This window comes from Fragaria vesca, unplaced genomic scaffold, assembly GCF_000184155.1.
Source record: "Fragaria vesca subsp. vesca unplaced genomic scaffold, FraVesHawaii_1.0 scf0513155, whole genome shotgun sequence".
Taxonomy (NCBI): domain Eukaryota; kingdom Viridiplantae; phylum Streptophyta; class Magnoliopsida; order Rosales; family Rosaceae; genus Fragaria; species Fragaria vesca.
The window spans coordinates 697,045-708,154 of NW_004443447.1; the positions used below are offsets into that span (position 1 = coordinate 697,045).

Consider the following 11,110-nt stretch of genomic DNA (forward strand, 5'->3'; position numbering starts at 1 on the left):
TTTAGCCGACGAAATAATGTCGTCGGCTAAAGTCTGGACTATAGCCGACGAAACAATGTCGTCGGCTAAAAGTCTGGACTATAGCCGACGACATTATTTCGTCGGCTAAAGTCTTGACTTTAGCCGACGACTTATACGTGTGTCGTCGGCTAAAGTCACCACAGACGAGCTTTTCCCGACGAAATCTTAGCCGACGAAAGGTCGTCGGCTAAGATCTTAGCCGACGAATTAAGCTGACAGGCCGACGAAAAATTTTCGTCGGCTAAAGTGCTTGTCCTGGTAGTGTACCCAGTACGTCATGGTTATAGCTCTCAGTTGACTTTGTTATGGTGGGGAATGATTGGAGCTGGTTTTTATGCTATTTGGCATGCAAGGAATGCTCTTCGCTTTCAAGAGTTAATCATATTGCCAGGTTCCTTACTCCATTCTATTAAGATGCAACTTCATGAGATTAATTTTTTGAGTAAGGGCACAATGAAGAATACTGTAGGTGAGCTTTGCATTTTACATCGCATTGGTATTAAGGGTAGGCCATCTAAAGTTCCGAAAATTGTTGAAGTTATGTGGCATGTTCTCTCTATTTATCAAGTCAAGCTTAACACTGATGGTGCGGCTCGTGGCTCTCCTGGTCTGGCAGGTTTTGGTGGCATTTTTCGAGATCATTTGGGTCAGGTTTTATGTTGTTTTTCAGGAAATCTTGGCATTGCTACTGCATTAGAAGCTGAGCTGCAGGCGGTCATTCACGCCATTCAAATGGCTTCGCAGAGAGGTTGGCGTTCTCTTTGGATTGAAAGTGATTCTACTTTAGTGATTCATTTTCTTTCTTCATTTCAAGTAGATGTTCCTTGGCGTTTCACTACTGAATGGTTTAACTGTCGGACTATTCTTACTAGTATGACTGTTAAAGTATCTCATATTTATCGGGAGGGTAACAGAGTTGCCGACTGCTTAGCAAATTTTGGTGCAGATAATGCGGGAGTTCATTGGTGGGATTCATATCCACCTTGTGCAATTACAGCTTATTCACGTGATTTAGCAGACTTTCCCAACTATCGTTTTAGTTTCTGATCTTATATTGGTTTTTTGATTTGTAATTCATTAGGCAGCAGCATCAACGAATTTGTTCTTCGTTGTTCTTTGTCCTTAGTAGATCACAGGTTTTTGTGTTGTTCTTCTTTTTTTGGGAGAGGTTTTGGTTTATGTCCCCCTCTCCCTTTATGTACTCTTTTGTTTTTTTTTTTTAATAAAATAACTGGAACCGGACGTAAGGCTGAGCCTCCCAGCTTGGCTGGGTTCCAAACCCTTTAAAAAAAAAAAATAATTAATTATAAGAATGGTTCGTTTATATTATCACTGATCATCCAATTGATGGTGTTAACTGATGATCAACTGATCATGATATTTAGGTTGAACTATACCCCTTGATACCCTTTTTTTTTTTTTGGTTGAGAAGACCCCTTGATACTGTTGTTCAACCTAAAATAATATGTTCTTTTTAGCAATATATGGAACTATATATGAACTAGCTAGATACTGTGTACGTAGTTTCACCTATTAACTTTGGTATATAGATGAATGGCATCGGCAAAATGGCTTCTAAGTAATTACTTATTTCGTTTCTTGAATAAGCAAGTCTAACTTGTAGTTGGGAAATTAAGCAATATATGGAGTCATCTACCTAAGGAAACTTTCGATGACAAAATTATTTGAATATAAATCCAATGATTGCTTTGGCTACAGATAATTTGAAAAGCAGCTCAAGGAGAAATGTTTGACAAGTAGATTACCTGAGCACAAGTGTACATTTATTCTTAATGAAAAAAGTCTTCACTTGGTAAGCGAATGTTCGAAGAAGATAAGAAGTTGGTAAGGTTTTAGTCACTGGTATTGCAACAAGTAACAATATATTCTTCTCCATGAATATTCATGTGATCACGTACCCTTTACATATATATGGATCATTCATTAATTTTCTATTTTCTCTTATATTCATCTATCGAATAATTAATTCATTAATCGAAAATTATTTTCCCTTGAAGAGTTGTATGTCACAAGTTAGCTAAAATGCTCACGACACAGATTTTTATGGTATTCATGAGTTTACATATACTATACATGGTAGCTAGGATTCGTATGTTCCATATTCTCTCTACCTATCCAAAGTTTGACAATCTTTTTAATTTTGGTTCCGGCAAATAGTCCATTTCTTGCCAACTACAGCATACACTTGCTGGTCTTTGCTGACTTGAAATATATGAAAAATTGCGTAACCAAAAAAGAAATATATGAAAAATTGTATTGGAAACCCTTTGAATTGGTTAATTAATATTCCTAGTTTGATATTGGCTCACCAAATTTTAGGTTTGACATTTGTTACCAATAAACTTGTAGACTGGAGTAGCTGAAATGGAAAACCCAGCAAAGCCTATTTTGGGCGGAGAATGGAACGTGACGGCGACCTGACGTCACTTCCGATGGGGATTTGTAGTAGGTGGAGGGTTGTCGTTTACTAAATCACCAACCACAACACCGGTGAAACGCTGCGTTAGGTGGAGCTGCCTACGTGGCAGTATTTGGTGGCTTTTTGTTCCAACGTGTACCCCACACAACCAAATTCCGTTTCTCCTTACTTCCCTCCCTCACCAACCCCCAATTTTCTCATCCTCTACGACCCGGCCCACGGTTAATTTCGTGGACTCCTAATTGTTTGATCACACGTATACATTCTTGTGAGGTAGGTTTACTATGAGGAAACTAATGGACACGTGTGATACGGTGATTGTGGGTGTTGGATGTTACGGTGACAGACGCGTTACCGAGAGAGTTGAGTGTGCTGGTATTTACGAGATAACTGGACGTGATCTACCCTTGAGAAATTTTGTAATACCGGACAGGTCCAGTCTCATTTCTCTGTCACCTACTTGTATATTACTTCGATCAAAACTCAAACCTAACCAGGGAGAAGGCACACTGCAAACCCAACCCAATCCCCACCTTCTCCTTTCTCTCTTTATCCAAACACCATTTTCATTTCCCGTTCGAACTTTCCCTTTCCGTCCGGGCTATAGCAAAATGGAGAACAAACAAGACAATCACGAGTTCATATTCCGGTCGAAGTTGCCGGACATATACATACCGAACCACCTCCCTCTCCACACCTACTGCTTCGAGAACATCTCCCAGTTCCATGACCGCCCTTGCCTCATCAACGGCAACACCGGCCAGACTTTCACCTACGCCGACGTCGAGCTCACCTCCCGCCGTGTCGCCGCCGGTCTCGACAAGCTCGGCATTCAGCAAGGCGACGTCGTCATGCTCCTCCTCCAAAACTGCCCCGAGTTCGCCTTCGCGTTCCTCGGCGCCTCCTACATCGGAGCCATCATCACCACCGCGAACCCTTTCTACACTCCGGCCGAGGTCGCCAAACAAGCCACCGCCTCAAAAGCCAAGCTCATCATAACTCAAACAGCCTACGTCGAAAAGGTGAAGGACTTTGCCAAACTCAACAACGTGAAAGTCATGTCCGTGGACGAGGCTTCCTCGTGTGATAAGGATGTGTTGCATTTCTCCGAGCTGACGTCGGCTGACGAGAGCGACATCCCGGCGGTGAAGATCAACCCTGACGACGTGGTGGCGCTGCCGTATTCTTCCGGCACGACGGGGCTGCCGAAAGGGGTGATGCTGACGCACAAGGGGTTGGTGACGAGCGTGGCGCAGCAGGTCGACGGCGAAAACCCGAACCTCTACTTTCACAAGGAGGACGTGATCCTCTGCGTGCTGCCGTTGTTCCACATCTACTCCCTCAACTCTGTGTTCCTCTGCGGACTTCGCGTCGGGGCGACGATCCTGATCATGCAGAAGTTTGAGATCAACAAGTTGCTGGAGTTGGTAGAGAAGGAAAAGGTGACTATAGCGCCGTTTGTGCCTCCGATTGTTTTGAACATCGCCAAGAGCCCCGACCTCCACCAGTACGACTTGTCGTCGATTCGGATGGTGATGTCCGGCGCGGCTCCGATGGGGAAGGAGCTCGAGGACACTGTCAGGGCTAAACTGCCTAATGCCAAACTCGGACAGGTAATTAATTTTATTAAATTCATTTTAACGTCAAAACGTTCATATATAGTTGTTTTGGTTCTTTGTTTTGTTTTCTTGATGACAAAACGTTCATAGTTTGTTACAAACGTTAAAGCATGTCTTTCTAAACTTTCTAAAACTGTGAGAGGGACCTCTTTTTTTTTGGGTTCTTTTGGTTTGTGGGGAAATAGATATGTGAAATATTGGAAATAATTTTAATTGATTGGGGGTTGAATGGTGAGAGTTGACTGTGAGATTTTAAGGTATTTCATTGGGGTGTTTTTTATTTGACTTTATAAATACAGTTTGGTGTGTTATGATCAAGTTGGATATGTTTTGTGGAAAGAAAATTCAGATAAGATTGCACCGTTATTTTCATGTCGTATATATAAGAATTTTTCTTTATCAAAATAGAGGAATATGATGCGTTTTGGACATTATTCAAAAAATTCAAAAAATTAATTGTGATTTGGACCAGGACGGAACGATATGACATATGTGAGCATTTGTCAACTTCATACAATAGGAAAGATATACCAGATAAAAGAAGGAATCAATATCTATATGGTCATGCATTAATTTAATACTCAAACATGTGATGCATGTATTTAACTTTCACATAGGTTTAAATGTGTAAAAGGTGAATGAAGATATATGTGTTCTTTACTATTAGTATAGTTTCAGTTGGGATTGTGTTCTAAACTTTACTTCCATATTTCCTAAAGGGTTACGGGATGACTGAGGCTGGACCAGTTCTATCGATGTGCTTGGCATTTGCAAAAGAACCGTATCCGATAAAATCAGGTGCATGCGGGACCGTTGTAAGAAATGCTGAGATGAAGATCATCGACCCCGACACCAACGAATCCCTTCCCAGAAACCAATCCGGAGAAATTTGCATCCGAGGGAGCCAAATTATGAAAGGTACTTGCTACACCACCCCTTCATTTTCATAATTCAAAATTTTAATCGAGTGGTTTACTGGTCCATCATGGATTATAATTTAATCCAAACGTTGTTGTTGTCTACCGTTTAAACAATGTTGTTATTTTCTGTCTTGCATCGAACTTGGTCTGCGTCTATAGCTTTTGTCTTGTTTACCAAGTAAGATAGTGTTGGATTTTAAAGTGTCTACTTACAAAAATGAAGAATACGACTCAAATTTGTATATTCACAAGTTATTTTTTGTTTTGTTAAAATATACATAGCAAGTTGGTAAATTGTAATACTTAATTATAGACGGAGTTATATGTGGGAGGGGGAATGACTTTGACTTCCTAGCTCGTTCTTCATACTTATTGAAGCAATAGACCCTTTCTTAATGTCATTGTTATGCATGTCTACCTCAGTCAGTCTCCTTCTACGCGTACGCTAATTTTCAAATAATATCTAACTTTCATTTTAAAAATTTAGGATATTCCATCATTCAAAATCCATCAATTCTAGATTATTGTCTCAAGTAGTTTGTTCCGAAGTATTGTCTAGTAGTTAGAGCCATTTTATAAAATGTTAGGAAGTTTGAAGTAAGAGATAATTATGCATCCTCATGGCTAGTGCACTAGTTGCTGTTGTTTTGGCTATGGCTCTAGAATACACTTGCATATTGACAACACCTGCCGGTCTCGTTTGTCACATTTATTTGGAGGTATTGAACACTTTCAGTTTCCTCTTTTCAGTACAAAGGGAGTCATCGGTCTTTACATGAGAATTTTGGTGTAATTAAGCCCTTAAAATAACAAATGCAGAAGATAAAAAGTTTACTAATTAGCCCAAGTCATTGGTGATGCAGGATACCTGAATGACCCTGAGGCGACTGAGAGGACCATAGACAAAGAAGGATGGTTGCACACAGGTGATATAGGGTACATCGACGACGACGAGGAGCTCTTCATCGTTGACCGATTAAAAGAACTCATCAAATACAAAGGCTTCCAAGTCGCGCCGGCTGAGCTCGAAGCCATGTTGATCTCCCATCCCAACCTCTCCGACGCTGCTGTTGTTCCGTAAGTTAATTAATTACCCTACCGCACAACATGACTTGATTTTCAGTAAATGTTGAAGTGAATTACTAATAACTTGATTACATTGATTGTGTTCAACCAGGATGAAAGATGAGGCTGCAGGAGAGGTTCCCATTGCATTTGTTGTAAGATCAAATGGTTCCAAGATATCTGAGGATGACATTAAGCAATATGTATCAAAACAGGTACGTTTCTTATTCAATTACTTAGGTGGTTGAAGTAGTTATTATCTACAAGATATATAAAGCATCTGGGCAGGACTAGTTAGATGTTTAGTTTGAATAGCCGAAAGGTTAGCTTCTATTAATTCTCACATGTGGCATAAACGTTCTCACATCCGTTCCATGCAACACTACAGCTGGTTTTGTTCTGAGAACAAGTGAGAGATCAAATCTCTAGCAGGATGTTCTTATAATTCTGATATCAACGTGATTTCACTGAAATATCGGATGGAATTTATAGCCTTCAAGTACAGTTTGTTCGATTCATAGGTTCATGACTTACCTGCTTTCATGACATTCTTCGGTATCTCAATTCGAAAATATCCTTATCTTTACCATTTTCTGTTCTTATATCTTCTGAGTAGAACTGTGAGTCTGTGAGAATCATCATCAAAGCGTTTAAGTGATCATGATCGAGATATGTACTAGTTAAGAAAGAGGCAAACATATGATCTAAAAACTGATGTACAAGTATTCAGTAATCGTCAAATTAATTGTTAAATCCACGTTAATTTGTGCAGGTGGTGTTCTACAAGAGAATAAGTAGGGTTTTCTTCACAGACAAAATCCCAAAAGCTCCTTCTGGCAAAATATTGAGAAAAGACTTGAGAGCAAGGCTGGCTGCAGGTGTACCTAACTAGGCTTCCAGCAACTACTACAAACACAGTAAGATCAATTATCAAGTGTGATGAAGATCAAACGCCTATATATCAATGTTTTCGGCTAATTTTTCCTAATCGACAAAGGTAAAATGAGGATGGAAAGGGAAAGTAGTCACAAGTGTTTCCATAATGGGGTGATTTTTCAAGCCTTTGTATGTACCTAATTTCTTCCTCTCCGGGACCAATTAAGGAAAAAGAGAGAAGTTGCAGGCTTTATACAAATTTGTTTTATGTATAGGGTGTTGGAACAATTGAAAAATGGACTCGCAAATGTTTGCAACTCTTAATGTTGAGTAATATATTTGTTCAAAATATAGCTCTCTCTTCATCTTTTTACGTTCTGTAGTTGGAAAGATTTTAGGCTGTGTTCGTTTTCAATTCATTTTCAGAGCACAACGCCAGGCATTCTGTACTTGTTCAGTTGTTCTACTTTGCCGGGTATTATTCATAGAAAATGTTGTTACGTGTTTGCTAACTGAGTTAGACATAGTCTAATAACCTAGATTCAAACAAAGAGATATGGACGTACCTTGTAATTGAACAGAACATGCATTATGTACCTGATAGACAAGTGAAGAATCAAAGATATGGACGTACCTTGTTATTGAACAGAACATGCATAATGTACCTGATAGACAAGTGAAGAATCAAACGTAAAAGCAGTTGCAAAAAGCTGAAGCTGTTTAAGACCTCATATATGTTCATGCAATTCAAACATTTCCCAATCTGCTAGTCTCCCTACTAAATTATCAGAAGAAATGAAGCTTTATCTACAAATTGCATCATAAACTCCGAATTAATTTTAATTCTCCGAAACAACCCCCTATTATTTAATTGTTCTCATGATATCTGTTTGTCTTGTATTACAATCATATGACTTCATGAAAGCATTCAAAAGACTTGTCTATGAGCTCAACAACTTTGCTGCAGTTTTGGTATCCAAAACATGTCCAAGACAAACGAAATAAATAAAGTGTTAAAACTTTTCAAAAGACATCTTCTCTTCACCATCCTACCTATACCAAGTTTTAGTTTCTAAAACCAAGCCTCCCAAAACATTTTGAAAATTAGGTGTCATAACTTTAGAATAGATCAGACCAAAAACAGAACTTAAAAAAAGATGCCTGCTTTACCACCCTACATAGTAAGAGTTGCAAAAGCGCCATCCTAATGTATAGGCTGTTCTTTGTTTGTCGGAAATAGGCTGCTCTTGGATCCCCATCGACATCCAAAGTAATCTGAATGACAGTCAGAGGATGTTAAAAATTAAGAGATATGTTGATTGCCTGTTAGAAGGGGCCAAAAATCTTATTTTAATTGCTTACCTCATCAAGTCTAGGCAGAGGGTGCATGACCACAGCATGCTTCTGCATCACATCTAAAACATGACGGTCCACAGTGTACTTGCCTCGAGTGGCTTCATAGAGGTCGATCCTTTCTCCAAACCGTTCACGCTGAACACGAGTTTGATAAAGAACATCACACTCGGAAGCAACTTCCATCAAATCAGCACTTTCTTCCCACTCAACATTCTTTGATGTCAAATAATCTTTTATATCATTCTGCAAATGGAACATAAAATAGGTGAGATTAAAATCTATGGGGTCATAACTAGACTCCCTCCATTGCATCATAATATAATGAATTCAGCAAAACTAAAAGATATGCAAAATACCCTGTCTGGAGAGTTACCTTCATTTTAACCACACCAGGAGATACGAAATAGATCTTCACATCATTATACTTTGCAAGCAAGTATGCCAATGAACGCACTGTCCTTCCATTAGCAAGATCACCAACAAGTGCAACTTTAATTCCATCCAGCTTTCCTATCTCTCTTTCAATAGTGAACACATCTAAAAGAGCCTGTGAACACAAAACCATAGAATTATCTATAACTAGATGAACGATATTAAAACTAATGAGAACTATCTAGCAGCATGGCTCAGATGTGAGACACAGCAGTACACCCACAGCCACATCTATAATAGTCATGGAATTTGATAAAAAAACCAGCATCTATATCATTATAGAAGGGTTTATATCCACACCTAATTGTTTTTTCTTACCAAACGTACTTCTCTTATAAACTTAAATGAAGAATTGCCAAATTTTGGCTGTTTCTTTCAAGAACACATCCATTGATGGCTGTATAAATGATTTCAACACACATAAAACATAAGATTCACTATTCGTTAGTGAATACAATTACACATCCAATTCTTCATGGCTATACATACGGAATTTTACAAAAAAGAAAAAAGAAGAAAGAAAGAGCCTTTTAAATTAACTCTCCCAATCAATGGAAATAACTTTCCTATACCTGTGTTGCATGTTGTCCAGCACCATCTCCTGCATTAATTATAGGAATGCCAGCAGTTACTGCAGCTCTTTTCGCTGCACCACTTTCAAAGTGACGCATTACAATTATATCCGAGTAACCTTCAACAGTTCTTATAGAATCTGACAAAAAGGACCAATATAATTATCCAATTGTAGCATAACCATCTCTTTGGAAATTTGATCATAAGAATAAGGAGATACCTTCAAGAGTTTCTCCTTTAGCTGCTGAAGAAAACTCCCTAGCATTTTCAGTAGTCAAAACTTCGCCACCCAACCGTTTCATGGCTGACTCGAATGAAAGTCTAGTTCTAGTGGAGGGTTCATAAAAGAGAGTAGCCATAAGATAACCCTTAAGAATTTGGCTTCCCTGTGAATTCTTCTCAATATACTCCATACCACGTGCAACTCCAAAAATAGCATTGAGAATATCTCTATCAAACTGTTGAGCTTCAATCACATCATCCAGTTGAAACTTCTTCCCTGTCGAAAAGGCATATAAATTTTCAACTTTCAATGCATGGTACAGAATGTCATTCTTCTGTGCGAATTTTGCAGCCTGTTCACATTTTGATAATGCCTCATTGGGTAACAACCTTGACTGTGTAAGGCACGTGGAGTCGAAGTAACCAGATTCTTTACAGGTAACATCTCGATAACTGCTCCTGAAGTCTCTATAGCACGTCGTTGTTTTGTGAAATGATATAATTCCTTGAGATGAAAATGAAAACAATGATGACGAAGCAGCCATTTCAATATGTAAACTTGACTCGATGGGATCAAGTCTGTCAAGCAAGTTAAAGCCTCTCTGCATATAGCACAAAACAGGAAATAAATAACTGATTGCCTAGTAGTGCTTGTATGTTGTAAACATAGTTTCAAAATAGAGGAAAACTAAAAGAAATCAGCTAAGTTTTCAAATTATGAGAATTTTTCCATTAAAGCACAAGTCACGAATGATTAGTTCTGATCTTAAGGCAGTGACTTGTGCAGATGAAGAATGTATTGAGCAGAAAAACAAAAGAGTTAAAACGTATTACAGTCACAAGGATCATCATAAACCTCCACAAATACCAAAAATACAAATCAAATATATATCAAATGAAACAAATCAAACTGCATCATTAATTTATATATACAAATACAAACCATCTATGTTCTTTGTAACTATACAACAAACTGACAGCATGCAAATGGGTTTATGAGTATAATTGTGCTTACCCAACATGCTAGTTCATCTGAACGCTAACATGGCAGCATAAACGGACAAATAGAACTTGCAGCAATAAAACAGAAGCAACTTCCCTAAAGTTCACAACTTTAACAGCTTTACAGTCTATAAGAATTTTTTGAAGGAAACCTGTCTCACCGGAATCTCAATCGGGCACAAACAGTGCCACTGGTCGGACTAACAACTCTCCCAATGATTCCAACAAGTTGCGCTTCCAGTATTTGGGGATACAAGATTCGCCCGGAATTGCCAGAATGCTCTTCTTCTTCAAATCATCGTGCTTTCCGGGACGTATAGTGAGTTCGGCCTTTGCGTGTTTGGTGGCCTTTTAGGCCCGAGGGTTTGAGTTTGAGATTGGGCCACACAATTGGGTTGGCTAAAATTGCAAACAAAAATATGAAAAATGTTTAAGAAAATATGGTTTATTGTGTGTGCCTTAATCAAATTCGGGATACAAGATTCACCCGGAATTGCTAGAATGCTCTTCTTCTTCAAATCATCGTGCTTTCCGGGAGTTATAGTGAGTTCGGCCTTTGCGTGTTTGGTGGCCTTTTAGGCCCG

The 11,110-nt window shown here is 38.8% G+C and overlaps 3 protein-coding genes across 3 annotated transcripts; 2 read left to right on the plus strand and 1 right to left on the minus strand.

The window, feature by feature from the left end:
- Nucleotides 1–474: 474 nt before the first annotated feature.
- Nucleotides 475–1,068, plus strand: LOC101295881 (putative ribonuclease H protein At1g65750-like). The gene has a single exon (XM_004309918.1). The coding sequence runs from the start codon at nucleotides 475–477 to the stop codon at nucleotides 1,066–1,068; it is 594 nt and encodes a 197-aa protein (XP_004309966.1).
- Nucleotides 1,069–2,958: 1,890 nt separating this feature from the next.
- LOC101313178 (4-coumarate--CoA ligase 1-like) lies at nucleotides 2,959–7,328 on the plus strand. The gene is made up of 5 exons (XM_004309901.1): nucleotides 2,959–4,074; nucleotides 4,800–4,998; nucleotides 5,864–6,077; nucleotides 6,178–6,280; nucleotides 6,838–7,328. The coding sequence occupies exons 1-5, from the start codon at nucleotides 3,073–3,075 to the stop codon at nucleotides 6,955–6,957; spliced, it is 1,638 nt and encodes a 545-aa protein (XP_004309949.1). The 5' UTR covers nucleotides 2,959–3,072; the 3' UTR covers nucleotides 6,958–7,328.
- Nucleotides 7,212–10,069, minus strand: LOC101296168 (aspartate carbamoyltransferase 2, chloroplastic-like). Its single transcript, XM_004309919.1, has 6 exons — nucleotides 9,523–10,069; nucleotides 9,302–9,441; nucleotides 8,671–8,844; nucleotides 8,304–8,540; nucleotides 8,120–8,216; nucleotides 7,212–7,606 (listed from the first exon to the last, which is right to left on the minus strand). The coding sequence occupies exons 1-6, from the start codon at nucleotides 10,067–10,069 to the stop codon at nucleotides 7,470–7,472; spliced, it is 1,332 nt and encodes a 443-aa protein (XP_004309967.1). The 3' UTR covers nucleotides 7,212–7,469.
- Nucleotides 10,070–11,110: the final 1,041 nt, after the last annotated feature.